The sequence below is a fragment of the Fusarium flagelliforme genome, assembly GCF_020744385.1.
Source record: "Fusarium flagelliforme strain FIESC 12 MPI-CAGE-AA-0113 chromosome Unknown B0J16scaffold_5, whole genome shotgun sequence".
Lineage (NCBI taxonomy): Eukaryota > Fungi > Ascomycota > Sordariomycetes > Hypocreales > Nectriaceae > Fusarium > Fusarium flagelliforme.
The window spans coordinates 2,507,107-2,533,780 of record NW_025763507.1 but is presented as its reverse complement, the minus strand read 5'-3'; the positions used below and the strand labels follow the sequence as shown (position 1 = coordinate 2,533,780).

The 26,674-nt window shown below is 48.1% G+C and overlaps 12 protein-coding genes across 12 annotated transcripts; 7 read left to right on the top strand and 5 right to left on the bottom strand.

The window, feature by feature from the left end:
* Nucleotides 1-596: 596 nt before the first annotated feature.
* B0J16DRAFT_345328 (major facilitator superfamily domain-containing protein) lies at nucleotides 597-2,880 on the bottom strand. Its single transcript, XM_046128252.1, has 3 exons — nucleotides 1,939-2,880; nucleotides 1,201-1,885; nucleotides 597-1,139 (listed from the first exon to the last, which is right to left on the bottom strand). Exons 1-3 carry the CDS (start codon nucleotides 2,512-2,514, stop codon nucleotides 886-888), a joined length of 1,515 nt encoding a protein of 504 aa, XP_045981523.1. The 5' UTR covers nucleotides 2,515-2,880; the 3' UTR covers nucleotides 597-885.
* A 2,497-nt stretch (nucleotides 2,881-5,377) lies between these two features.
* Nucleotides 5,378-6,841, top strand: B0J16DRAFT_345324 (uncharacterized protein). Its single transcript, XM_046128251.1, has 2 exons — nucleotides 5,378-6,318; nucleotides 6,373-6,841. The coding sequence occupies exons 1-2, from the start codon at nucleotides 5,643-5,645 to the stop codon at nucleotides 6,408-6,410; spliced, it is 714 nt and encodes a 237-aa protein (XP_045981522.1). The 5' UTR covers nucleotides 5,378-5,642; the 3' UTR covers nucleotides 6,411-6,841.
* A 355-nt stretch (nucleotides 6,842-7,196) lies between these two features.
* Nucleotides 7,197-8,115, top strand: B0J16DRAFT_345323 (RING-2). Its single transcript, XM_046128250.1, has one exon. The coding sequence runs from the start codon at nucleotides 7,458-7,460 to the stop codon at nucleotides 7,932-7,934; it is 477 nt and encodes a 158-aa protein (XP_045981521.1). The 5' UTR covers nucleotides 7,197-7,457; the 3' UTR covers nucleotides 7,935-8,115.
* Nucleotides 8,116-8,631: 516 nt separating this feature from the next.
* B0J16DRAFT_161479 (ATP-grasp domain-containing protein) lies at nucleotides 8,632-10,640 on the top strand. Its single transcript, XM_046122211.1, has 4 exons — nucleotides 8,632-8,995; nucleotides 9,075-9,164; nucleotides 9,304-10,453; nucleotides 10,513-10,640. The coding sequence occupies exons 1-4, from the start codon at nucleotides 8,942-8,944 to the stop codon at nucleotides 10,554-10,556; spliced, it is 1,338 nt and encodes a 445-aa protein (XP_045981520.1). The 5' UTR covers nucleotides 8,632-8,941; the 3' UTR covers nucleotides 10,557-10,640.
* A 2,262-nt stretch (nucleotides 10,641-12,902) lies between these two features.
* B0J16DRAFT_345317 (uncharacterized protein) lies at nucleotides 12,903-13,785 on the top strand. The gene has a single exon (XM_046128249.1). It carries the CDS (start codon nucleotides 13,087-13,089, stop codon nucleotides 13,333-13,335), a length of 249 nt encoding a protein of 82 aa, XP_045981519.1. The 5' UTR covers nucleotides 12,903-13,086; the 3' UTR covers nucleotides 13,336-13,785.
* A 638-nt stretch (nucleotides 13,786-14,423) lies between these two features.
* Nucleotides 14,424-15,678, top strand: B0J16DRAFT_161452 (Fructosamine/Ketosamine-3-kinase). Its single transcript, XM_046122209.1, has 3 exons — nucleotides 14,424-14,703; nucleotides 14,752-15,439; nucleotides 15,491-15,678. Exons 1-3 carry the CDS (start codon nucleotides 14,514-14,516, stop codon nucleotides 15,582-15,584), a joined length of 972 nt encoding a protein of 323 aa, XP_045981518.1. The 5' UTR covers nucleotides 14,424-14,513; the 3' UTR covers nucleotides 15,585-15,678.
* On the bottom strand, nucleotides 15,608-16,740 carry B0J16DRAFT_161455 (Snf7 family). Its single transcript, XM_046122210.1, has 3 exons — nucleotides 16,473-16,740; nucleotides 16,034-16,397; nucleotides 15,608-15,979 (listed from the first exon to the last, which is right to left on the bottom strand). Exons 1-3 carry the CDS (start codon nucleotides 16,508-16,510, stop codon nucleotides 15,773-15,775), a joined length of 609 nt encoding a protein of 202 aa, XP_045981517.1. The 5' UTR covers nucleotides 16,511-16,740; the 3' UTR covers nucleotides 15,608-15,772.
* A 1,005-nt stretch (nucleotides 16,741-17,745) lies between these two features.
* On the top strand, nucleotides 17,746-20,417 carry B0J16DRAFT_161352 (P-loop containing nucleoside triphosphate hydrolase protein). The gene has a single exon (XM_046122208.1). It carries the CDS (start codon nucleotides 17,793-17,795, stop codon nucleotides 20,064-20,066), a length of 2,274 nt encoding a protein of 757 aa, XP_045981516.1. The 5' UTR covers nucleotides 17,746-17,792; the 3' UTR covers nucleotides 20,067-20,417.
* A 336-nt stretch (nucleotides 20,418-20,753) lies between these two features.
* Nucleotides 20,754-21,948, bottom strand: B0J16DRAFT_345309 (cytochrome c549). Its single transcript, XM_046128248.1, has 3 exons — nucleotides 21,924-21,948; nucleotides 21,225-21,510; nucleotides 20,754-21,069 (listed from the first exon to the last, which is right to left on the bottom strand). Exons 1-3 carry the CDS (start codon nucleotides 21,931-21,933, stop codon nucleotides 21,045-21,047), a joined length of 321 nt encoding a protein of 106 aa, XP_045981515.1. The 5' UTR covers nucleotides 21,934-21,948; the 3' UTR covers nucleotides 20,754-21,044.
* A 394-nt stretch (nucleotides 21,949-22,342) lies between these two features.
* On the top strand, nucleotides 22,343-23,619 carry B0J16DRAFT_373614 (uncharacterized protein). Its single transcript, XM_046130531.1, has 2 exons — nucleotides 22,343-23,014; nucleotides 23,097-23,619. Exons 1-2 carry the CDS (start codon nucleotides 22,673-22,675, stop codon nucleotides 23,487-23,489), a joined length of 735 nt encoding a protein of 244 aa, XP_045981514.1. The 5' UTR covers nucleotides 22,343-22,672; the 3' UTR covers nucleotides 23,490-23,619.
* On the bottom strand, nucleotides 23,342-25,179 carry B0J16DRAFT_161345 (ribosomal protein S5 domain 2-type protein). The gene is made up of 2 exons (XM_046122207.1): nucleotides 24,293-25,179; nucleotides 23,342-24,241 (listed from the first exon to the last, which is right to left on the bottom strand). The coding sequence occupies exons 1-2, from the start codon at nucleotides 24,716-24,718 to the stop codon at nucleotides 23,645-23,647; spliced, it is 1,023 nt and encodes a 340-aa protein (XP_045981513.1). The 5' UTR covers nucleotides 24,719-25,179; the 3' UTR covers nucleotides 23,342-23,644.
* A 19-nt stretch (nucleotides 25,180-25,198) lies between these two features.
* Nucleotides 25,199-26,371, bottom strand: B0J16DRAFT_356811 (arginine-tRNA-protein transferase; the record flags this gene model as incomplete). Its single annotated transcript, XM_046129501.1, has 1 exon — nucleotides 25,199-26,371. The coding sequence occupies one exon, from the start codon at nucleotides 26,369-26,371 to the stop codon at nucleotides 25,199-25,201; it is 1,173 nt and encodes a 390-aa protein (XP_045981512.1).
* Nucleotides 26,372-26,674: the final 303 nt, after the last annotated feature.

The window sequence follows — 26,674 nt, the reverse complement described above, 5'->3', positions numbered from 1 at the left end:
TGAATTCAAACGCCGCGATCATTTTTTGGCCTTCGACAACTTTCAGGCTACAGCTTCATGACGAAACAGTTCGCATTTATACCTTTTACTTCTAAACCTTCTTTCACTTCCTTTTTTTTTTTTTGCATCCCTGTATTATTCTCTTCGGGCGAAGAACGGACAGGGCATGGAAAACTAAAAACCTTTACGGCATAGGTGCATTCGGAAACGGCTAGCAACGATGGAAAGGATTCGTGGGCTGCCTATTGATTTTCGGGTTCTTTTTAATGTATTCTCAATGACGGAGGGTCGAAACTGTTTGGCTCGCATGTGCGAGGACGAGTAGATTTGATTCTTATTGTATGATCAAGGAAGGCCTGCCGCCTACGTTTCTTTTTTAAACGTTGTTGTACTTCTGGGAAAGGAGTCTGGTGAAACAGGACAGGAGGTGGACGGAAAAGAAAGACAAAAGGATGTATTCTGCAATAGAATAGGAAGAACAAAAAGAAGAATGAGGATTCATTGTCCTTGAAACCGATTCCCTGCAAATGTGACTTTATTGCTAATGCATTTTGTATGCCGAGTATGCACACGGAAACCCAGTAAGAGAAATAGGCTCTGTATAGATATGGATCGTGTATGGCTTGAATCATTGTGATTGCCGCTATAGAATTGACTAATAAAGAACTAGCTGCCAATGCCATTGTATTAGATTCCCAAGGATAATTATGAGGTCTCATAAAACAACTATCTCATACAATGCCATAAACCGTCAAAAGCCAATGCCTACCTCCTGTGGCTAGCTATATTATGGCTTATTCGTATGACCATATGTACCATCAAAACGCCCAAAACGATGAATATTAATTTAAGTTTGCTTATATATATGTTTGAACTTTTGGTGGTTTACGATTCGATGTCTGCAGTCTTTTTATTCGTAGGGGCGACCACAACGTCTTCGATCTTCTCATCGCTGAACTTGAGATCCTCCTCCATAGAGATAGAGTCCTGAATCTTCATAAAGATCACCGGAGCGGCGATGACAAGCGACGCGCCGAGGCAGGCCCATGTTGCGGCAAAGATGGTATCGAATGGCTTGCCAATACCATCCATACGCCAGAAGATGGCAGCGCCAGCGGACTGAATACCCTTGTAGAAACCTAAAAGCCCAGTTAGTGACCTGCTTCAGAGGAATGAGAATGAAAGAAGTACGAAACTTACCAGCGAAGTTGGCTGTCTTGCGGCCAGAGTTGGAGAGTGCGCCCATGTACCAGTAGATGCAGGTTTGCCAAGCAGCATCGAAGAAGCCGTAGAAAAAGTAGAGAATCATAGGGGCAACGAATCGCTTGGCACCGTCGTCCCAGTCAACCTTGTCGTCTTCATTGGCGGGGTTCATGGCGATCTCGCGAGGTCGCTGATCCTTTTGCCAAGCGTAGCCGCCTCCCCAGATAGCGAAGGTCAAAAGGAATAGGACGACGAGCGAGATTTTCGCACGGACACTGCGACGAATGCTGGAGATGTCAAGGGCGTAACCGATGATGAGAGCACCGAAGATCTGAGCAAGCCAGTAGAGCAAGTTGTTGAGAGCACGAGTGCGGACGTTGAACTGGGCGAGGTTCATGTTGACGTTCTGGTAGGTATAGAAGATGTTGGAGGAGAAGAACATGGGGAAGAGGAGGACGACCCATGGGGCATCATAGAGGGTCTCCCAGAGGCCCTTGATTTCTGTGCTCCAGGAAGGGTTCTTCATGACGATGACCTTTGTGTTGTCCTCGCGGACGATCTTGTCGGCGTCACAAATCATGAGGGCGAGGATAGCACCGATAGCCATGAGGGCAATGAAGGCAGCGTACGTTCCATCGGATACGGGGCCTGCTTTTTTGTTGATGTTTTGAGCGAGAGGGATCTGGGATTCTTGTTAGTAAAACTTGATAAGGAAACCATCTGGGTGAAACTTACCAGAGAACCAATAACTGCACCCATGTTGAAGATAACCCAGAACCAAGAGATGTATCGTCCCTTGCTCTGTTCGGGAGGATACGACATCATGATAGAGCCTTGAGCAGCCCACAACAGCCCAGCGCAAACACCGAGCAGAGCACCCGCAAAGACAACGAAAGGCATGTTCTGGGTATGCGAGTAGCACAAGAATGAAGCAGCATAGACACAGTATCCAAGGCCACCAATTGATAGTGTCAACCTCAGTCCCAGCCTGTTAGCGAAAGTTCCAGCAAAGAAACCGACAACAGCAAAAGTGCTGTAAAGAGCAGTATTGGCATGATCCTGGGCCTCGTTGGAGACCTGACCACCGCCACCGAGACCTGTCAGGGCGTTGAACATGCCGGGACACAAGAAGCAGACAATTGAGACCATGAAGAGCTGGACTTTGGGCGAGGCGTACCAGAGCTCTAGCCGGCCGAGGCGAAGGGTCTTGTACATCCATCCTTTGGGACGGAAGCCGGGAGCGGGAGCATCTGAGTCTGCAGTTTCCGAAGACGCCTGAGCGACGTTGTTATCCTTTTCGTGTGTAGACATTGTGTGTATGATGTGAAGTTGAAGTGACCGAGGATCAATACCCCAATGTATGCCAGAGTGGTATCTGAAGCGATAGAAAACCAATCAAAGACAAAACGATGAATGAATATGATGGATAGTAAAGAAAGATTGTCCAAGTGGACGGATGTCGCAGAATTAAAGTAGTTTGGAGCCAGGCGAGAGGAAAAGATGGAGAGATCCAATCAAGACACACGACAAATCGTCGAGTTCCCCAAAAATAAACCACCCCTGTTTTGATTGCCCTTTTTTCCCTATCAAGTTTATCACGAGAAGGCGAAGAGTTGGACTGAATTGGAACGTTCAGGGGTCTGAGCTCGTGAGATCAAAAGTCGGATGGTGGGTGGATGAGATGGAGACTGGAGACTGGAGACTGGAGACTGGAGACTGGAGACATGGAGATATGGAGATGGATGGGGGAGGAGCTGTAAGGGTACAGTACAGTATGGTACAGTACAGTACTGGTGGTGCGGGTAACTTACAGGGGGGTTGGATGCAACAATAGGATGTCGATCTGCTTACGCTTCAGGACAGTGGCGCTTTGTCAAGAGTAACTAGACTAAGAGTTGTCTTGATAAAACTATCGCTCGAGGTACTACGTAGTAAGTGAGAGCGTCTTTTTGTAGATACAGTAGTTGTGAGTATCGAGGAGCTGAGTATTTTTTTTACACAATGATTGCATATGATTATCAAAGATATCGTGTACTTGGCTTGGTCAAACGGTTATTCAACGACTCTCTCGGCCGAGATGTAACTGAGTTGGACAACGGGAGTAAGTGCCGACCAAGGCCAAGGCCGGGACCAAGCAAGACCAAGTGCCACTTGGAGATGCATCTTTCGTTTGTATAGAGTCATCACTAATCCAATGCCTACCGAATCTAAACGTCTTTTTCATCCCCAGATTCCAAACCCTCAAAAAGCCTCTTTATCCTGGGGTAACAATCCTCGTTGATGAGAGGCTGTTCGCAGCATCAGACTTCAGTGGCGCCCCTCCAACGGTAACGTCCGCTCGCGAACAAGACTAGCAGGCTCCTAAATGGTAACGTTCAAGTAAATTTAGCTTCGGAACGTCCCAAGAAGAAAGGACTGGGACTCTGTATGGATGCTACAGTAACGAACGAGGTGCTGCTACATTTGCTTGGAGTGGGATACATGAGGGCTGGTACAGTAATTTCCTGCAGCTTGAGGTCATTCATCGCATTTCCAATACTGTCTAAGCTCAAGGTAATCAAGGTAATCCGATTATGCAGGTTATCAACCTCTTTTGATATTGGTCTCATGCAATGCTGCAGATTGAGGCGATAGACATTTTTAGCTGATTGGGGTTCCTGCTGCTCGGGCCCGCCCTACCGTTAAACCCCAGCTGGAGCTGGAGGTCATTTTTAGAGCTCTTCCAGGGGAAAGGCCCGAATATTAGGCTACGTGATTGGTGGTCTGGTCCCAAATCTCGAGACCCTACAGCAGAGAACGAAACGGATGATTTTCTTGCATCTCGCCTGTTCCCTCTTAAAAGTAAGATATCGATCGGTCCAATACGAAGATGCACGGCCGGTTACGAGAATTACATATATAGGTCACAACACCTACTGTGCCTCTCATCCATACCTATTGTTCATGCCACCTACCTACGGCACGATAATTCTCTGAGTTGTTTTCTGGCCACTCTTCCCCCCTAAGACGGGCCCGTAATTCCCGGCACTGCCTTCTTATTCTCGTAACACTCCGATATTACTTTTTTATTTATCACGATAACCTAAGTTTCTCAGTCTAGTTCTATCCTAGCTCTGAGGCTGCGGCCAGTCCAGTCCAGCCCAGTCAAGCCAAGCTATCGCTGTCTCCTCTAAAGCTCCGACCGTACCCAGTTAATTTACACCCGCATGTAACGTTTCGCCCAAGCGGATACTATGATACTACAATGCCCGTCTTGCCCTTTTCCCCAGCGGTTAGTGATTGTCCATTGTCGTTACCGATTGTTCGAAACATGCATGTCCAAGTTGATCTTGGCTTCTGCCAGCTGCCACTTATTGAACCAGGTCAATCCTTCAAGGTTATCTGTGCCTATCTTGCAGTACACATGATGATCAAGATAAAGGCGGCCGGTTGTTGCACCTCCGCAATGGCACGATTACAGTGGGTTATAGATATCGAGATGGAGCACCTTCTCCATCGTCCTGATTGTAGATTAGTATCGCATGTCCCGTTATCACTTGCAATTGATCTGGCTGTGACTTTTCCACTCCTAGACCCTGCATGACCACCAATCTATGTTACCTGGTATCATGACATATTCTGAGACCTTCAGTAGTCATGATCACCCGATTACTCACTTACATCTTGTACTGGATTGTAAATAAATCCTTTTGTTGCGACACTCGTGATGAATTGATAAGCTCACAGAGAAAGGGTGATACTTTGACGTCTCTGACAGAACAGGCGTGTATTCATGATTTACGAAGTCGACTTTCTTTGTTGTCATGATAGCAGAAACAGAATGGACTTGAAGAATCTGGCAAATGTTGCACATCATAAACCTGCTGTAAGCTGTGTGTAAGCCACAATGATGACCCGACCAACTGCTGCACATGACCGCGAGTACAAACGGTGAAAGAACTTATGGAAGATCGGCCTTGATGAAGGATGACATTCATTTTGTGCTGCATTATAAACCTTGATGACCTGACTTCAGAGCCTATCACGAAAGTAAAGCAAGGCACATAGCCGTATGCCAGATTAAGCCAAGTGTAGAGTCATTCCAGATCACGGCTGCGACAAAGGATAGAGGCGATTAAGTTTCCTTTATTAAAATGAACCAGAGAGAATAATTTCTTTCTCATGCCATCCAATGTCATGATTCCTCCAATACTGTACCATGATGCTTGAATGGCCTTACATTACATGGTCATCACGTGAACCTGACAAATTCTGTCGGTCTGATTGGCTCGGACAAGATCGGGGCGCCACCCTGACGTACCAGCGGATTCCGGGTTCAATCGCCTTTTAGCACCGAGGAGCCGGGTGTGGGTTTGGGTTTGAAATCATAGTCAGTCACTAAACGCTTGTCTTTCCTTTCACTTCACCTCACCTCACTTCCACAACCACATGCGCCAACCATGTTTACTTCAAGATCCGTAGCCAGACTCGTCCTGCGACGAGGATGCTCTCCTGTTTCGCTTCCCGTGAGGCAATTCTCAACCTCGAGGCCTCTTGCTGTTAGCTACCACTCCTACACTCTTCCCACCCACACCTCTACGCCTCCCAGAAACGACGACGTTCCCGAAACATCGATAACGCAACCTGATCCTCTACCCAAAGTCCACGAGACTCGCCCGCCTCCTCAACAGCCTCAGCATCCCCAACCGCCAAAGCAGCAAGAAGCTGCGATCACAAAGACAACACCGCAGAATGACGTTCCCGCCACCTCGGCATCAGCTCCGAAGCTAGACGAGAAGGAAGCTCAGAAGCCGAAAGCCGCTCGGCCACGATCTAAGCTACGTCCGCGTAAGGCTGCCATGAAGTTGACGCCCTCTGCGGTGGAACAACTAAGAGAGCTGCTAGATCAGCCTGAGCCGAAACTCATCAAGGTCGGCGTGCGGAACCGAGGATGCAGTGGTTTGGCGTATCATCTCGAATACGTTGACAAGCCTGGCGCTTTCGACGAAACGGTTGAGCAGGATGGTGTCCAGGTCTTAATTGACAGCAAGGCTCTTTTCAGCATTATTGGAAGCGAAATGGACTATGTCGAGGACAAGCTCAACCAGCGCTTCGTGTTCAAGAACCCTAATATCAGTAAGTTGTTGTTTCGTCCAGTAGTTTCAACACGATACTAATGTTTACTTTCAGAAGAGGAATGTGGTTGTGGAGAATCTTTCATGGTATAACCAGTTCATCTTTTGGTCACCGCATCAGCATCGGCATCAGCATATCACGAAACCAAAATACCACAATTAACGAAACGACGGCATACATGCTTGGCTATGAAATGGGCCAAGAGAAACATGCTTGACGTTTGCACATTAGCGGGAATAGACAACAGGACAATCCTGTGACGAGCAGGGCAATGTTGGGAGCTTATCAATGAGCAGCACGAAATCGGCGGGCGGAAGGCATGAAAGCCAGTACCTCGAATCGGCATAATCATCGGCGTTGGGTTAGACTGGAGAGAGGCATCATCTCCCTTTGTTTTGAGAAAACACATTATACTTATATATACCATTGTGCTTTTTGGGTATGGAATCAAAGATATATGTCATGGAGAAATGACTGAGGTACATGCTACTTGTCAAACTCATAACATTAATATTGGTGATACAAACTTGACTCCCATGTCATACCGTGCTACCCAACTCTGTGACTGTAATAAAGGATTCCGATGTGCTTCATTAGATCTTGGGAAGATGTGGTATTTCTGCCCTGGAAGCTTCGCACATAATGGCATCCTGTTACAACTTGATACCATTCAAGTTAGCTGTCTTATGAATTCGTACTTTTGTATCACGAGGATGGTACGGCACATAGTGTACCAGACTCGGCAAACCTCTAGAACACAAATTGAAGTTTCACCGAGTAATTCTTATGGCCTTATCAAAATGAATCTAAGGAAGTCACAAGTGTAGATATACCCAGATATGAATTGGTTCATCTTATCCAGCGTACTATTTGAAAAGCTCATATCAATGTGTAAGAGGATGATGGTTCGTGGAAGATCACATGATCTCGTGATATGTGTTGCTTTAGATGTTGGCGTCGAGCGCGCCCTTCGACTGTCGCGCCTGTATTTGTGACTATATTTCTAGACATCTTCTTGTTTCGACTTTGTGATTGAATCACACTGCAAACTTACAAACCTACGGCCATTTGAACTTACCTGACGCATCTCACACCTCGGAGCTCACTATTGACAGTGACCCAATACAGTCCTCTATTACATGGCAATGGTGACAGTCACCAAGAGACCCCTTGAGGAGCCTCAAGAGGACCGCAAAGTAAAGTCTTCAAAGATTAAAAAGGAAACGTCACCTACCACCACCGATTTTACCTCAACTATGGCACCTCAGCTCGCACTCATCGAATCGTCTACCCGTACAACATTTGAGAAGCAAGTATGGTCGCTCTTATGCCAGATCCCCAGGGGCAGTGTCTCAACATATGGCATCATGGCTGCTCATCTCAAGTCTTCCCCGCGAGCAGTTGGTAACGCGCTACGTCGAAATCCGTTCGCGCCAGAGGTACCGTGCCATCGTGTTGTCGCTACAGGTGGTGCATTGGGCGGGTTCAAAGGCAAGTGGCCTAAGGATGGAGAGGGCATCACGCTTGATGAGAAGAGGAAGCTTTTGAAGGGTGAGGGAGTGAGGTGGGATGAGAAGGGCAAGGTGATTGGGACTCCATTTGGGGGGTTCATATGATGTTGAGATGATATGGTCTATGAATAGGAGCAAAGACTGGGTGATGCGATGATCTGGATAATCATGAAGTTTGTAGTCAGACGAACCTTGATGAAATAAAGTCCCGTATTGTCTATCATTGGGTTCGACTTACTGGATGTCCTTCTCCATGTGGGGGAAATACTCGGTCAACGACACAGCGAACATGCCTATTGTAGCCGAAACCCGGAGACGATTGAGCACCAAAATCAAGACGCAGAAACTGATTTAATTCGTTACTTCACCTTGGAAGTCCAAGACCACTTCCGAGGCGGATTTGCATCACCGATTTACCATGTTTCGGTGGTCTTGTGCCGGGGTATTATGACTCGAATAGGTTTGGCGGTTAGTCAAACAGTGGAGCTGTAAAGCCCTGAGACAAGAGGTCAGAGGCCTGAACTGGATCATGGTCACCGAAGATTAGGATGTGTGACTGATGAGGTCGCGGGAACAGAAGGTGAGTGTTTTATGTCATGTTATACGTGAGACGTATGAGCATGGATACGGCTGTGTTTTGAGTGAGCCGGTCAAGACTTTGTGTAACTGAGAGAAAGATAAGTCAAGCTAATTAACTTCATTATTCTCAACGGTTAAAAAAGGCTTTACCTAACCAACAATAAAGAACCTGACGTTTCGTCATGCTCCAGTTTGAACTGAAATTCGGTGAATGTCTTTTTCCGTAGCTGCTAGACAAAGTTGAACCTGCACCTCCAAAAATTAGCCCGACAAATCCCGTGCCCAAAAACAAAAGAGTGGATCTCAACCACCACAGAACAGACGGGATAGGCCCTGGTCAGTGTGGTCTGTCTGGCGGTCCTGATTTGATACGGCAGCGTAGCGTACCTTAGCTTCTCGTCATCCGAAAACCTCTTTTTCTACCTCCTGTGACGAACGATACAAGTTTACTTCTCCCCCCCATACCCGTATCCTCCCTATCCTCAATCTTGAATCCCCTCATACTCCCCTCTCCCCTCCTTACCATATTCACAATGTTCAAGCTCGGCCGCAGTCGCGCTGTGGCTTCGGCCCTCAACGCCTCAAAGGTAACTTTTTATCTATCAAACCAAGCTTGTCTTGGCTTCAATCCATAAAAACTGTTGCTAATTCTGTGTCTCCTTTCAGTTTGCTGCTCCTGCCGCTCGCTTCCCTGGCGTCCAACAACGACGAGCTCTTAGCATTCACGAGTACCTCTCTGCCGACCTCCTCCGACAGGTAAGGTTTTATCTACACAAGTCCCCTTTTTAGCGATCGTCGATACTGCGAACGAGAGACAAAAAGGCGAAAAAAATAATGGGCCCGCCATTATCACGATCTTATCAACAAAGTTGCTAACCACGAATCACTTCAACAGTACGGTATTGGTGTCCCCAAGGGTTCCGTCGCAAAGTCCGCCAAGGAGGCCAAGGAGATCGCTGAGAAGATTGGCAACGATGATATGGTTATCAAGGCTCAGGTCCTTGCTGGTGGCCGAGGAAAGGGTACCTTCGACAACGGTCTCAAGGGCGGTGTCCGTGTCATCTACTCTCCCCACGAGGCTGAGATGTTCGCTCAGCAGATGATCGGCCACAACCTTGTTACCAAGCAGACGGGTGCTGGCGGCCGTCTTTGCAACTCTGTCTACATTTGCGAGCGCAAGTTTGCTCGTCGTGAGTTCTACCTCGCCATCCTCATGGACCGCCAGAACCAGTGCCCCGTCATTGTTTCTTCTTCCCAGGGTGGTATGGACATTGAGACCGTCGCCAAGGAGACCCCTGACGCTATCAACACCAACTACATCGACATCAACGTCGGAGTCACTGACGAGACTGCCCGTGAGATCGCTACCAAGCTCGGCTTCAGCGAGCAGTGCATTGAGGAGGCCAAGGACACCATCCAGAAGCTCTACAAGATCTTCCGCGAGAAGGACTCTACCCAGATCGAGATCAACCCCCTGTCTGAGACCTCTGACCACCAGGTTCTCTGCATGGACGCCAAGTTCGGTTTCGACGACAACGCCGACTTCCGACAGAAGGAGGTCTTTGAGTGGCGCGACACCACCCAGGAGGATCCCGATGAGGTCCGCGCCGCTGAGTCCAACCTCAACTTCATCAAGCTTGACGGTGATATCGGCTGCCTCGTCAACGGTGCCGGTCTTGCCATGGCCACCATGGACATCATCAAGCTGAACGGTGGTCAGCCCGCCAACTTCCTCGACGTTGGTGGTGGTGCCACTCCCGCCGCCATCAAGGAGGCTTTCGAGCTCATCACCAGCGACGCCAAGGTCACCGCTATCTTCGTCAACATCTTCGGTGGTATCGTCCGATGTGACGCCATCGCCACTGGTCTTATCAAGACCGTCGAGAGCTTGAACCTCAAGATCCCCATCATTGCCCGTCTCCAGGGTACCAACGTTGAGAAGGCTCACCAGCTCATCAACGACTCTGGTCTTAAGATCTTCTCCATTGATGACCTACAAACCGCTGCTGAGAAGTCTGTCCAGCTGTCCAAGGTCGTCAAGATGGGTAAGTCGCACTGAAGTTCCCTGAATGTTTGTCAGTTCTGATTGCTAACATGTTTGTAGCCCGTGACATCGATGTCGGTGTCGAGTTCACCCTCGGAATCTAAGCAAATAAAGATTGCAACCCCCTGTGTTAGATGAGCATGGGTGAGGATATGATATAATAACAATACGTGAGACTGAGCTCCAGAGAGGCTACGGTTCTAAACAAAACCGGGAGTGGGAATTCAAACACTCATGAAAGAGTGGGAGATGTGGGTGGATATTCCTGTTTTTTAATTTAGCATGCATCGGTCGGTCTTAGAGCTCGCTGCTCTTGAGGCGTATGAGTTCAGATGCTCTCGAATATGTCCAAATGGTTCGATAGAAAGGACGGATGGTTCAAAGGATGAACGGGCGACATGGTCTCCAACAAGATGAATTTTTCGCGTATCCACGCCCTGCAGCTTTGCGTCCATGTTCTGCTGATTTGCTTTGTGTGATCCTTATTCTCCATTAGACTCTGGAGCTGAAGGGCTTGAAAACAAAAGCCAAACTTGATGAGCTGAGTTGAGCTGTGTCGAACGAAGGGCGAAGGGGCGGGCATCAGCTAAAAATATCTGAGAGGATGAGTTTAACGAAGCCTGGCCGCGTATCCTGAGTCACTTGACTGGTGGTAAATCACCTATCATGACGAGTGATGATGGGTAGGTATATAAGTTTGAGCGTAGGAGAGCAGTCGTGGCGATGAAAGGCAGGGATTCTCTCCTTTATCATGGATAGGATGGAATTTAAGTCATAGAATGGGCCGATGCGGTATTCTATATGAAGACGATTCGATGTTTCGGTCCAGACTCGGCTAATCAATATCTCGGATGGAAGGGTCCCCATTTCATGCATCGTCTCAGAGCCGTAGAAGCCTCATGTGGATATCATGGGCTGACTGGCTTTACAATCAGTGCAGACGATGATTCAATGAACATCCTTGGAAGTCATTTAATCAGAACTCCGTCGGATTGGAGCTGGAACAATTGTAGATGTGAAGTTGACAGGCATATATCGGGAGCAGGACTTGGCGATCTCTTGGGCATATCATCACGCCACAACCCAAGTCAGCCTCAACTTGGAGATCTCAACCCCCTTTGGACGTCATCGTTGAACACAAAGCTACTTAAAGAAAGGAGAATTCAGTCATGATGACCAGACCATTAAACTGGAACAGGTCTACCTCTTATCTTACTTATCCTCGGTTATTCCTCTGAGAGGACCACAACCCATGCCGTTTCTCAGCCATCATGGACTGATAAGAGAGAAAGAATTTTTCAACAACATGTACATGTACCTCTCATTAGATTCTCCTGACGTCGTCGAAATCGGGTTGAGCCGCAAAGTGGCGAGCCAATAGGTTGTCATTCCGATGTTTGGTCGAGTTGGACGTTCCATTTTCCAAGATCCACTGCGGAAGAGCCGCAATGCAATGCAAGTTATAGAGGTAGAGGACATGGATGTGTTTGCGAATGCCGACGCAAGACCGATCAAGAGCTGGATATATCTGAGATGGAATCTGTAGATGGGAGCTAAGTATCGTGATTACTGCATGAAGAGTGCTGAGATTATGAGCAATGATGGCATATGAGGTGATCAACAAAAACATTATTACTCAAAATTCGTTGACGTAGTTGAATTGCCCTGGAGTAAATAATAAAGCTATAAATCGACTGATGTTGGGTGTAACTGGTATGTCATGTATTCTAACATCACAGTAGCCAACCTATCAGTAACCAAGCCTTTATTACAATGAACTGCAATAGTGTTACGATAGAAAGCAATCCAATTGTACTGCTTATACTACTTAACAAATACGTGAGATTAATCGTTCGTTTCCCTCACGTGCCAACGCCTTCAAACAACCATCACCATCATCACTAACAAGCATCGAAACACCCAAAAGCATAACAAGAATAAACTATTTGTCAAGGTGTCAATCCTTTCCCAAGCCAAATAACTTTAATGAGACCACTCTTGGCTTCCCGCGCATATCCACGTGTCCCCTTGCATGCTACCCCCCTTCCAAGCCATTGGTAGAGTCAACGAGACCCTTTCCCTTTTCCAACAAAACGCGGGGAAATGGAGATTTTTTGGTGAGGGGAAGACTACCTTATTGACTTTAGAGTGCGCCATTATTATTACCCCATGTTCCAGAAAAGTCTTGGCTCTGGGGGAAAAGAATAAAGAATGAAGGGCATAAAACGAGTTGGAGCAAGCGGTAAAAAGTGAGGGCATCGCCATGTGCATCGCAGATTCCCGAACCCACTTCTTTTCCGGACGTCTCTCGGTGTCGAGCAGGAGAAGGGCTGCGGGAAGTGGGACGGGGATACGGGGGTTTCTTGGATTGCAGGGGTAAGTCTTGGATGGCTTCTATTTTTTTGCTTTAGAGTCGGTCCAGGTCCACATGCTTATTGCAAAATATTAGGATCGAGTCGGAATCTCAAAGGGCATAAATACCCAAGGGGCCCTCTTTCTTTTTGAAGTTGTCTTTGGTTAATATTCAGTTCTTTAGTCTCATTCACTACTAAGAGAGGTACTTGAGTACACTTCAAGATACACCACTTCTACTTTTACATCAACACAACGTCAACATTAACTTCACTCATCATCATGCCTTCTTCTGTCAAGAGCTGGTTCGCTCGTCACTGCGCTCCTCCACCACCTCTCACAAATAACCCTCAGTGTCCCTGCACAACCTGCTTCAACGGAGGCTCTCACTCCAACAACTCAGCCTCGTTCTCCATGTCCTCAGAAACAAGACCTTCAGGGCCATCGAGATTCAACTCAGACAATGCCTCTCTCAGTAGCGCCACAACTGTCGCTGCCTCATCATACATCGAGACACCCATCAAACAATAATCATAAGCTACCAACAGACCAATCAGTTTGATTGACTGACTGATCCTGGTCTTGACGAATTACTACCGGAACGAATAGCGAGTTTCATGCTTCAACTTTTAATCTTTTCTCTTATACCCGCTGGCGTCGGTCGGAAACAACAAGGATAAGGATATTCAGGTACCTATACAGAGTACAAGGGATATTGCAGCTGAAAATCTTACGGGGCCGAAGTGGACTCACTTGTGTGGAGTCTTGTCGATGCGGTTCGGATCCGAGGCGGAGCTCAAAGATACATACAGCGATCCTTGGAATCCAGGACAGAATATGTCATTGGGATTGGATCGATATGTTATCAGTGGATTTTAGTCTAGACTAATCTATATCTAAACCTCAATTTACGAACTTGAGATTTTCTGCATGCTCAATTTGCATTGGTCTATTAAGATATTCACTTAGGCTTACAAAGAGTAGTAGATATAACTATTATAAGGCTCTATTCTTGAGGTCTACTAGTATTATCCACTTGGCATAGATAACAAGTTATATGATAATGATTCTACCTGTTTGACCAAGAAACTGATCTCTAACACCGATCATAATGGATTAGCTCCCGTACCTTGCGGCCCCACCCGGCGTCAGCTCCGGGCCGGGAGCTTACTTGCGTATCAGATCATCAAGATCAAGAACTCCCGTAGTAAACCACCATTTTGCGTCCAAAAAAGATTGTCTTTGTTATATACGCGCCACCTTTTGAGAAACGAGGCCACTAAATCATGATCTCACCTTCAAAAGACCCCTCCCTAAGGTACTATAGATGAAGTTCAGTCCTCGGAGGTTGCGCAAAGATAAGTAGCAGTTGGATGATATCCACATACTCTAAAAAGTGATGAAAGCATAACATCATGCGCGTCTTATTCTTGTCCACTCTCTCCGTCTCCATTTTAAGGAGCTTACGGTATAACCAGCAGGTCGTAATGCTTTACTTGGCCATGCATAGCTATTGTAGGTAGTTCCGCATTACTAACACATTTGGCATCCCCCAGTTTTGACGTCACCCCATCTTATCCCATGACATCCAATGCCGAGTGTCAACCAAATTCAGCTACAAACTATCATCAACAACTCAACTGCCCCAATCAGAGTTTCTGAATATCGTCTTGTATTTTCTCATTTCATTCTTAGAGACTGCATCAATCATGCCGCATACCAAAGTCGACCCCGCCATCATCGAGGCATTGGGCCTTGACCCCGCCAATGCGGCCATGCACTCTCATGGCGGATCTGGTTTTGCCTCTACATTCAAGATAACGTCTGAGAAGGATGGGACACCGGTAAATTACTTCGTCAAAACTGGGACAGGAGATGACGCAGAAGTCATGTTCAAGGGTATGTTACACTTATATCTGATATCATGACCTCTCTAACAAGATACAGGTGAACATGCTTCTCTGAACGCCATAGCTGATGCAGTACCCAACTTCTGCCCGCGGTCTCACGCTCATGGCGCTCTCTCCCAGCGCAAGGGTCACCACTTCCTCGCAACTGATTTTCTAGATCTGGGCTCTTCAGCCCCAGGTGGTTCAGGCAGAACTCTCGCATCAAAGGTCGCGCAGATGCACACAACGCCCGCGCCTATTCCAGAAGGTTACGACAAGCCCATGTTTGGATTCCCAGTACCCACATGCTGTGGTGCTACAGAGCAGGACAACACCTGGCGGGAATCATGGGCCGAGTTTTATGCTGACAACCGTCTGAGACATATCGCTCGTCAAGCAGTGCGTAACAATGGTGCTGATCCTGAGCTTGAAGAAGCTGTTGAGAAAATTGTTGGAAAGGTGGTACCGCGACTTATTGGAGATGATGTCGTAAAGAACATCAAACCTGTCGTTATTCATGGTGACTTGTGGAGTGGAAATCACTCCAAGGGGCAAATTGGAGGGCAGGGCGGATGCGAGGAGGTTGTTTATGATCCCTCGGCTGTATATGGCCACTCCGAGTTTGAACTCGGTATCATGTCCATGTTTGGCGGTTTCAGCAACCACTTCTGGAAAGAGTACCATGAGCTGGTACCAAAGGCCGATCCTGTGGAAGAATGGCCAGACCGAGTGAAGCTATATGAGCTGTAAGTTCACGCCTCCTCGATTAGATGGATACCCTGACTGACACATCTCAGATACCACCATCTCAACCATTTTGCGATCTTCGGAGGGGGTTATCGAGGAGGCGCAATGTCCATCATGGGGAAGCTCATTAACAAGTACGCATAGACAGAATAGTAATAGAGTAATGACAAAGATACTATGTTGGATCTAAATGCAGAAATGCCGCAACGCCTCGTTGTACCCGCTGTATACGCCCAAGTCTAAGTTAGAGAAACATCTTCTATGAAATGCAAATGCTCCTTGTTCAAAATGCTTCGGAACAAAGTGATATTTGGTCTGTGCCGTTCGTTCATCTATGCTGCAAGCATGGCTGGTTGTTTTGTCTTCTCTGCCTTGGCCTGTGCCTCGATCTCTGGCTGTGGCAATTCGTTGATGGGAACGTCTGGGAGTCGTCCGGCAGGCGCAGGACCTGTAAGTTCGGCTTCGAGAGCTTCCAACTCGTCCTCCACTTCTTGCTCGTCCTGGTTCGACATGCGCCCTCCAAGCAAATCGCTAACTTCCTTGAGGAGTGTAAGTAGGAAAGACAATGCAAGGATATAGTCGTAGCAACATACCTGCTGATATGCAATAGCATCCGCTGTTTCACCCATTAATTTTTCCACGTTCTCTATACCGCCCATCTCGGCATGAATCTCCTTGAGGACCTTTGTACCCTGCTGCAACCCAAACACAACATCCTTCTGTATAAGCGCAAACTCGACATCCGACGTCAACTTTTCAAGCTGGGCTAGCTGCGCATCCGTCTTTGCCAGCAACGACTCCTGATACTTCTTGCGCCGCAGAGCCAACAGAGCGCGCTTCTTGTCGCCCTTTGCCAGCATCTGCTTTGCGATATCGGTCTCCTTATCCGTAAGAACTGTTATTTTCCGCTGGTACTGATGGAGCCTATCGCGCTGGTTCTTCATATCCAGGATGGCTCTATGAGGGAGTTGTTAGTCGAATGGAGAACTGGCAGGCGGTCACGGGCGCAATCGCGGGGGAGGAAGAACATACTTGTCCTGGGCTGTGACTTTGCTCCCATTTGCACCCATTGTGACTATTAAGATTATATGATTGGCTGTGAATTGAGCTTGTCGTGAAACTATTGGAGTCTTTGCGCGACAATGGTGATGTGTTTAAGATTGAGGTTGAGGTTGAGGTTGGGATTAGTATGTCACTTCAACGATAAGGTAGCGATTGTCACGAGGGAGTATCGTCATCGGCGCGGGACCGGGGTCCAGGGTCTTATCGATAAGATCGACCTTTAGATGGACAGTCAGTGCTACTCAGACTAGTAGGTAGGTACCTAAGTTACGACGGACGATCACATAAAACTAAAGATCTCATGCTTTCACATAACCTGATGTAAGTAAACATACCGGCTGAAGCGTTTAATTTCGGCCCGCCTTGACTCTAACTTTTGACTGACAGAACACGTATATCTCCCAAACGCCTGTCAGATTGGTTGAAGGTTAAAGGAGGAAGAATCTACCTTGCGTACAGCTTGGCAGCTGCTAATACGTGTTCATTGTCGTAAGAGTCAGTTAATACAATGAATGACCTTGTGTGCGAGTGAGTCACTGTGTTGGCGACAATTAAGAGTTCAGTTGCTGTGGGCGACTTCTACTGCGATGAGCCCGTGAACTTTTACATGCCGGGATGGGATAGGTCAACCTTGATTTTCAAACCACCGAGATGCTAGGCAATCGTTAATACCCAGATATAGTATTGAGATAATGTGACTCAAAGACGCAGAGCAACAAGTCCGTATTATCAATTGTGAAGAACACAGCGGATTTTGCTTTAATGCATTGCGATTCGCACACAGTCCCCATAAAATACACCATGTTGTAAAAGATAACTTAACTACCTAGGTACGTAGGTGCGTTAGTTGTGGCTTCTTGACAGGCCTCTCAATTTACGAGGGATCTTGTATTTGTTGCCACGTTAGACTTGTTTTATTTATAAGTCCAACAAGCTTGAACCGGGTGTTGCGAGCTCTGGTTAACTGATATCAAGGTGTTAGAAGAATTGGCTGCCAAGAGCATAGAAGACGAAATAACTTGATCACCTTATGCGGGCTTAGACTGGGGCTTAGGTTACTTTATTTTAGCAGTCTAAGCCTTGGAGGACATTTCTTGTGTTACCCACCTAGTAGTGGGTCTCGGTGACTTGATTCCCTGTGTGCGAATCGAAGCGACTCTGTGCGAATGTCGTCTTTCCTTCCGCTTCTTTTTTTTTTTTTTAAGGTTGTTGTCTAAATTATGACATCTACTTTAGGATCCCTTCCCAACCTAGCTTCTTCATCCACCAAAAACAGCACCAAAAGTCAAGATGACCTTTGGGGCCAAGAGGCCGCGGCCCCAATTGCAAAAGGGGCTTGACCGCGATGTCTACCTAGTCTTGAAGAAGCTCGAAGACACCAACGACGGCAAGCCCTTCAAGACGGCAACAGCCGTGTACGAAGCCATCAAAGGTTCCAACTCTAGCCTTAGCCGGCAGAAAAAGCGCCCTCTTGAGGATTCAATTGATCGTGTATTTCAATATCGCAAAGAAGAACTAGGACAAGACTCGAGCGACTCAGAAGCTGATCTCGAAGAGCCGCCCAAACCCGACGACGACCGTTTTCTTCTCAACAGGCAAATGACGAAGCATTGGCACCAGAATTCTACGACAGCCAGCACGCCAGCTGTCCAAGATACCACGGCTCAAAATTCAAGCGAAGGGGCACGCTCTACAAAGAAACGCCGTGTACAGGAAGACGGGGACGAGCGCGCAAAGGACGGTGCTGTCACACCCAAGGGCGCATTGACGGATACCGATGCGCCGGCAGAAAAGCAGACAAAAACGCCGATCAAGAAGACCCAAAAGTCGAGCCGCCACAAGGTTGAACATCCTTCCGACGCCGTGCAGATTGGTGGGGTGTCCGATATCTATGTAGAGCTCTGCAAGCAAACACACCCCTTACTGAAACGGCCAGAATCATGCCAAGCGATGCGCAAGGTGCCGGGTATCCTGCTTTCAGGACCCCCAGGAACCGGAAAGAGGTCCTTGATTAGGTTCCTTGCATCAAAGATCGATGTTCCGATCGTATCACTTACTGAATGTTTGGAAGATCCTGAGCGCCTGGAAAGAAGCCTTAACGATGCCGTTGAAGAAGCCATGAGGCTGGCCCCTTGCATCGTTCTAATTGAGCAATTAGATTGGTACATGTCAAAACCAGGAAGCAGCAGCCACAGCGACAGTCAGCGCCGAAACGTGGTTCAGTTCAGACGGCAGATGCGACGAATCGAGGCGGAACAGGATAAGGATAGACACATTCTTGCCATGGCTACGACGTCACAAATCACTGATGTTGACCCTGAAATACTGAGGACTGGCTTGTTTGAGCGCACAATTCAAATGCGAATACCAGATGCCGAGGGTCGTGAAGACATTCTTAGACTGCTCACGAAAGACAAGAAGCTGTCTGACGACGTCAATTTTAAGGAATTGGCGAAAATAACACATGGATTTGTCGGTGCAGATATCCTCAATGTCTTGACCCTCGCAGAGCAAGTGGCGCTGGAGCGCTACATGGACCTTGGCCTGTATCAGCAACATCTCAACGAAAGGTTTCCTACAGATCAACCACTCCCGGACCTCATGGAACTTGAGGATACGCAACCTCCCACTCCCTTCCTCGAACCACCACTCGATGATCCTTTAACACGGGAAGATTTCAAGAAAGCTATCAAAGATTTTGTACCCTCTTTGCGAAAGGACGGCTTCACGGTTGTGCCCAACATCACTTGGGATCAAGTCGGTGCCCTCCAAGCTGCACGTAGGCAACTCGAGCTGTCCATCATCGGTCCTATTCGAGACCCCAACCGTTACCGTCGCCACGGTCTTCGTCGTCCGGCAGGCTGTCTTCTATGGGGTCCTCCTGGATGTGGAAAGACACTTGTTGCCCAAGCTGTCGCCAACGAAGCCCAAGCCAGTTTCATTCTCATCAACGGACCAGAGCTTCTCAACAAGTACGTGGGTGAATCAGAACGCGCTGTGCGTGAGCTTTTCAACCGCGCGCGCTCGTCTACCCCATGTATTCTCTTCTTTGATGAAATGGATTCTCTTGTTCCCAAGCGTGACAACGCCTCCACAGATGCTGGCACTCGTGTGGTCAACGCCCTTCTCACCGAGCTTGACGGTGTGCAAGACCGCACGGGCGTGTACGTTATTGGCACAACCAACCGCCCAGATATGATTGACCCTGCTATGCTCCGTCCTGGTCGCCTCAATGTCCGCCTCTTCCTCGATCTTCCCTCCCCCAACGAACGGGTTGATATTCTACGTGCCATTTACCGCACAAATCACCCAGATGCAACCCCAGCTGAGTTCGAGAAGCTGGAGGCTGTAGCACGCGATCCTCGCTGTACTGATTTCAGCGGTGCTGACTTGGGAGGATTGCACGAAAAGGCAGCCGAAAGTTCACTCGAGCGAGAGGCTGAGAAGCCCGAATCGGCAGGCATTGACGAGGTGGACTGGGAATACGCGCTTTCGAGGACATATAGAAGCGTAACAAATCCAGAGACGTACCGTAAGCTAGAAGCGAAGATGGGGAAGTCGTGATGAAATCCCGAAATCCCCCTAATGATACACAGGTGGATGGCAGTGTGTCAGAAGAATTGGCCGCTGTAGGGCATAAGAGACGAAATAATCTAGCCACCTTATGTTAACCTAGACTCACACTTATGCTAATTTATTTTGATCCTCTAAGCCTTAGAGGACAACTCTTCTGTTACCTGGTGGCCAACCTTCTCGCAAGTTCATTCACTTCACCGCACACCGAACCCCGACTCAGCCACCGACCGCATGTGGCTTAATTTCTCCAACTGTCAGTTACCGTCGCATGGCAAGTCAGGGGTAAAAAGCAAGATCTCCAAAAATAAACCAGGATGTAGCAAAATCTAAGACAAGGAACAAAACAAGAAAGAGCATGACAGCACTGTCCGCCGATCGCCGCTGGTGCCGCACATGCCGTCCGGAGCAATGGAGCTGCGGAAATAGCTCGGCAATCACTCACTCTTTCATGATAAACCTGCAAAAAGGCACACTCCTGGAAAACGGACCGTTTTTTTTTATAACTCACAAGACCCATTTTCTTTACGGAGCTCTCGGCTATCAGAGGGGAGGAAATAGGAGATGTGATTGTAATTGACACTTCTGAGATTGGCTGTTGAGAAAATGAGATCAGACACTTATCATGACGTTCGCAGTTGCATATGTATGATGGTAATATGAGGTAAAAGAGGTGGGAATGTGAGAATCTTAAATCTCTAATATAATCTTAACAAAACATGATATCTGCATGTACAGAGGCGAACACTTTTCATTTAGTCGTTCATGGCATTCCCGTTTCGCCTCATCCAACGCCGGGCTTTCTTTGTCTCAAAAAAGTGTATCGGACGAAGACGCATCAAGAAAGAGGGGAATGAGTACAAGCACGCGGCATGTCTTAACGAGTGCTGTGTAAAATCTATAGTACAATCGCCCCTTGGCGGTTCCCATCTATCGAAAGTCGTAACATTACACGCGATCTATAGTCGCTTAAGCAGTAGCATCCTTGAGGTAGCTGCGAAGCAGTTAGTAATTGTTGTGGAACCACAAAGTGTCCAGAGCGCGTGACAGATTTGGAATCATCATCTCCATGCATCATACTCAAAAGAGATGTTGCAGTAGAATGATGTCCATTGCTGACTGCAGCTCAGGTGGTGTAGAGAAACTTACGCAATGAGGTCGTTGCGGTCCTTGGGCTTCTTCAGGCCACCGAAAGCCATCTTGGTACCGGGGATGTACTTCTTGGGGTTCTCGAGGTACTCGAAGAGAGTGTCGTCGTTCCACTCAATGCCCTTCTGCTTGTTGGCATCGGTGTAGGAGTAGCCCTCAACGGAGCCGGTCTTGCGGCCCCAGAGACCGTGCAGAGCAGGTCCGATCTTGTTGCCGCCGTCCTTCTCAACGGTGTGGCACTGAGCACATCGGGTCTTGAAAAGGTTGGCACCCTTCTTGATATCGCCTGAGAAAGTTGAGTTAGTACATGAGTTGATTGGTTGGGTGAGTTGATGAGGCTGAAGCAGGCAATGGTTGTGGAAGCAAGAGAAGATGAAGAGAGAATCGCTATTGCGATAGGAGACGGGGGACGGACTGGTGGTAAGTCCTGGTCGACAAATCGTGGTCGTGGGAAAACCTGTTCTAGGTAAATGACGCAGGCAGCAGAGTCAGCTGGCATGCGGCTGAAGGTAGCCACTGCAGGATTGATTGATGCCTTTGTCTAGAACCCAAAATCCCGTGACAGACGAACTGAAGTCGTAGAATCGTATCGGCGAAGCGTATCTTTCTCACGATGCTCAATTGACCCGCCAAAGCCATGCACTGCCATCCGGCGCAAACCAAGGAAGTGTGCTGAATTGTGCTATAAGAATAACTTACCGCCAGCCATTGTGAATGTGGGTTGTGATTAAGAGGTTAAAGGTGGTAGTAATTAAAACGAGAGGGCGTTAGCCAAAGACGTGAAGAGATCGTTTGATGGTTGAGAGTGTGGATGTGGAAGGGAAAGAGGAAGAGAGAGAAAAAAAAGTCCAAGGCAGGCCAGGAAAATAAAACTTTATGACAGCATGACACACTGGGGAAAGAATCGCTCATTCTCTTGGAGAGCCACAGGTGGCTGAAGACTTTACAGCCAATCATAGGCCAAGAGTAAGTAAGCCGTCATTATTACCCCTGTACTTGGTAACTGTGGCTCCGGGTAAAGTCGGATCACAACTCCAGAGGTGGACCTCATCGGCGATGGATATTGTTCCGGGGCGTCTTGTCCCATGATGGCCGCTATAGATGCAACCAGGGCCACTGGAGAAGCGAAAAAATTGATTCCTCTGTTGGTTGGGATGGAGTCTGTCTGTGGTCATCCGTCAAGTCCTGCTTTTTCCCAGACCAAGAATAGACTATACCAATAAAGGTTTAGTATATCCCGTCAAAGAGACGGAGTGGGACCTCCGTGCCGGACCTCGTTTCTTTCTTTTCCTAACGTAACGGCTCCGGAAAAAAGATTCTTCTGTGTTTGGGTTTGGGCAAACGTGAGGGCATCACGACACCACCACAAACAAGCTCTAGAGCTGTAAGAGGAGGAGAAAAGACAAGGGAATATTCGTATATCATTTGAATCTGTATATATCGACAACATGACGTCGCGCGCTGTCATCCCCCGCTTCCTGCTCCCTCTTCAGGGCCCTCTCTGGCGTGGAATTAGCATCCCACTTTCTCAGAGCAGCATCCGAATTCGATTCGCCTCCTCTTCCTCAAAGGACAAACCAATTGTTCTCGAGAAGCCCGCTCGCTTCAACCCCCCCTCGCATGGCTCTCGTCTCAAGAAGGGCAATGTGCCCAGACACTACGGTCCTGAACTGACCGCCTCCGAGGTCGCTGTCCAGAGCAGGAAGCACTATCCCGGCATGATGGCCCCCGAGGGAACATGGGAGCACTTTTTCTGGCACAGCAAGACGCTGCATACCTTTATCACCATGGTACGCTCATACCTTATAGCTTGATTGGGTCTACCCACTATCAATGCGCCTTGCAACTGCACCACTGGCTAACTTATATTAGGGAACCCTCTTTGCCCTTGGTATCTTCACATTCTTCATGAACTACGCCTACAACTCCCCATATAAGGAGCTCGTTCCTCCTATCTCAGACCTCTGGACTCATCCCATTCACTTCTTCGTTGCCTGGAAGAACGTAATCACGCTCCACGAGAAAGACAAGGCCATGAAAGCCAACGAGCACCGTACCAACCATCTCGACGATGTCGCCAAGCGCCGCCTCTTTATGAAGATGCATGGAATCGAGACCAAGGACCCCGTGACCGTCATGTTTGGCAAGGGTGAAGAGGAGCCCAAGCCCGAGCAGGAGGCTGCTGTGGAAGCGGAGCCGGCATCCAAGGTTGAGACCCGGGACAATGTTGAGGAGCCCAAGAAGAAGTGGTTCGGTGTCTTCTGAATACTGTAAAATAACGATGAAAACTCTTCATGTATTATATAGCTGTAAGATAACGCTCCTCTTTGTACGGGCATCATGGGTTGTAAATGACGCGGAATATACAATGCTCCCTTGCGAAGTGTTCTATTGCACCCCTACCATAACCATACATGAGATCATGAGAGCTCAACCCCCTCTAACCCATCCAGAACTTCGTCTGCGACACCGCCCTTCTCCAATACAGCCTGTATTATTCCATCAATGACTCCAAACTTGGTTCCACCCAGTGGTGCCTTCCAAACGCCTTCGGTTGTTTGAGTATCGCTTTTCTGCGCGGATCCTGAGTTGTTCGCAATATGCGGTACTCCAGGTGGAGTCAATCTCGATGGAGGATCAACAGTTCGAACCGACAACAGCTTGAGCTCTCGTCCCTTCTTATCAACGTCCATGTCACCCTCTGCCTTGATTTTACGGACTTCAGCCACAGACACAGCCAGCGCACTCTCAGCGACAGCAAGTTCCTCCTTTGCAGGATCGAAAATGGTGGTGTCGCCAATTGCCACGACTAGCAATGTGATAGGTGGTCGTGAGCCCTGTGCGCCAGCACCATCGCGAGGGTACAGGAATGTAGAGGACTCCCAGTCATCATCGAACATAGGGTCTTCGTCACCCTCGGACTTGAGACGAGGGAGGCGTGTAGCTAGGAGTGCGAGATGCGTTGTGAGTGAGAGAAGCGGAAGAGGATATGATAGCGGAGGGGATATTAGAAGAACCTGCGCCATCAATTAGGAAAACCTTCTTTATCACGCCGTGAAACAACTTACATCTAGGTATAGTCTCCAGTGAAACCGTCTGTTGATCCTCAATTTCTTGGCAAACTCGTTGTCGGCCAACAGCGCCTCTCTCAACATCTCGGCCAAGAAGACTGTCGAAGCTTCATCATCTCTTTGTCCCGGGATTTCTACTGCCAGTTCAAGCCAGTCATTCCTTGACCTATCTTGTTCATCTTGCTGCTCCTCACTTCCTCCTGTCTTTTCAATCTCAGCTTTGACTCCTACAATGGCTTCTGTGCCATCCGAAAAATGCACGCGCGCGCTTCCATTTGTGCCAGGAAGGATTCCCGTCTCAGCTGTCAAGGGGCGGAACTGGGTAGGGCTGCGTCCGTCGGGTCGAATTGGGGGGTGTAGAGAGAGCGATTGGTGCAGATATGCGAGTTCTGCGGGTGAGAAGAGGTTTTGCTGGGACGTCATGGTGATGAAGAAGACGGCGAATAGCCAATGGAGATGCTATATGGATGCAGTACGATACACCCGTCCCCGTATAGCAATAGCGATTCGAGTGGCTTAGTTGAGGAATGCGACGTGAAAATGGCAATGACGCAGGTTTTTGGTGTTGAAAAGGCTGGTCGCTCACCGAGGTGAATGATAAGATAGAGCAGAAAAAAGTGTGGTGGGCTGGTCGACCACTGGTAGGAGATAGCGGGGTGGTACCTTTCAAAGTGTGGATAGCTTGGTCACCAATCATAGAAGCGCATCTTACTGTACAAGTAACGACGTTTATAGATATCTTGAATACCTTAATGACGTTCACATTGTTCTGTGTATTGATTTGGTTAGACTGTTCTTCCTAAACAACCATTTACTCCGAGAGATTTGACATAGGCGTGGGATCACAAGCTTAAAAAACCGGTAGTGGGCATGCTTATTAACTACCTAGGCGTCCATCTTTCCCTATCGTCGTGGAGCAAAGTCTAGACAAATCCGGTCCATCAAGTCCGGACCAGTTGCAGCAACAAGCTCGGCCACTGTCGCCTTTAGTCCTGGATGCTCTTGAACACCACGTTCGTCCCAACTAACAAGATCGGATGTTTCATATAACGGGCCACTGGGAGCAATCTTTAGGGCGATGTGATCCATGTCCCAAGTAGCTGCCGAGGATATTGGAGGTATGCCGGGCATCCCAGAGGTGAAAAGCCAATCACTGTCTTCTTCGTCGCTAGATAACGAAGAGTCGGAGCCTTTGGTTTCAGAACCGTTGCCCATCTTCACCTGCTCGCTGGGAGCTGTGGATGCAGATATGTCCTCCCCAGTAGCCTGCTTCTTCTCAAGCGAGAGGCTTACGAATGACTTTTTGTCGAGGAGATCTAGCATCTCTCGATCCAACGGGTCCCAAACTAATGAGTCTGGGTCAAGGACAAACTGTGGTGAGTAATCGATCTTGTATCGCATCTTGGGACAGCTGTGTATATAAAAACCGGGATACCACCAACCATAGCCTTCTTCAACGGCCAAAGCGATCTCATACAAAGCACCGAGTTTTCCTGGTACATGCCTGTGTATGCTCTCGTGGTAAAGGAAATAGACTGAGCTTACACAGTCTGGTAAAAGATCGAGAACACCGATGGCAACCAGCTTACCATCTAGCCTGTAACAGTGATGATAAGAACCCAGTCGGCGTTCACGTCCATCTGCTGCTACCATTGTCTCCCTTCTCAAAGGCGAGCTGCAAAGAAAACGTCTGAACCCGCTCTTGCTTATTTCACTTGGTGCATCCTTATGTACTACCCGCTGGTAGTTCTCATAAACAGCAAACTTCTCCTCAGTGAAGTCGTCATGTTCCAAAGTCACAACAAGTTTGTGTGCAGGCTCAGGTGGGTTCTTCACGTTCGCATCCTCAGCCTCGTGGATTCTTTCGACAAGTTTAAAGTGGTTGTCGCGTTTCTTGGCTTCGTCACGCGATTTGGGGTACAGTCGGGAAGCTTCCTTCATGTAAGAATCCCCCACAACAAACTTGTTGAACCTGTTGATGGTTTGTCGCTGATCTCTAGACGGTTTGAACTGGCTAGAGTCAAGACGGATAGTATAATGAGGGCAGCATGACCGGCGTTGGTCGGGTCGATACATGAGTGTACCTGAGCGCCTCCAACATCTGTCCAGAAGAGTCTGGTAGAATCCTGGGCTCAGCGATGATGTTGAGGCGTAGTAAGAGTAGCCTGTTACTCACGTAATAGTCAGCGTCGGGTTACTAGGATGAGGTCACTTGAAAGAACTTGACGGTGGTGGATAGAGTAAGGGCTCGGGTATGTCAGAAGCGATCTTCCACGGCATCTAAATATCGTTTCTGATACCTCGCGACGTAAGTGCAGACAGTCTCGGCGGGATTAAAGAACATGGGAGAGGTGCAGGGACTTCACGTTTTGACTGACT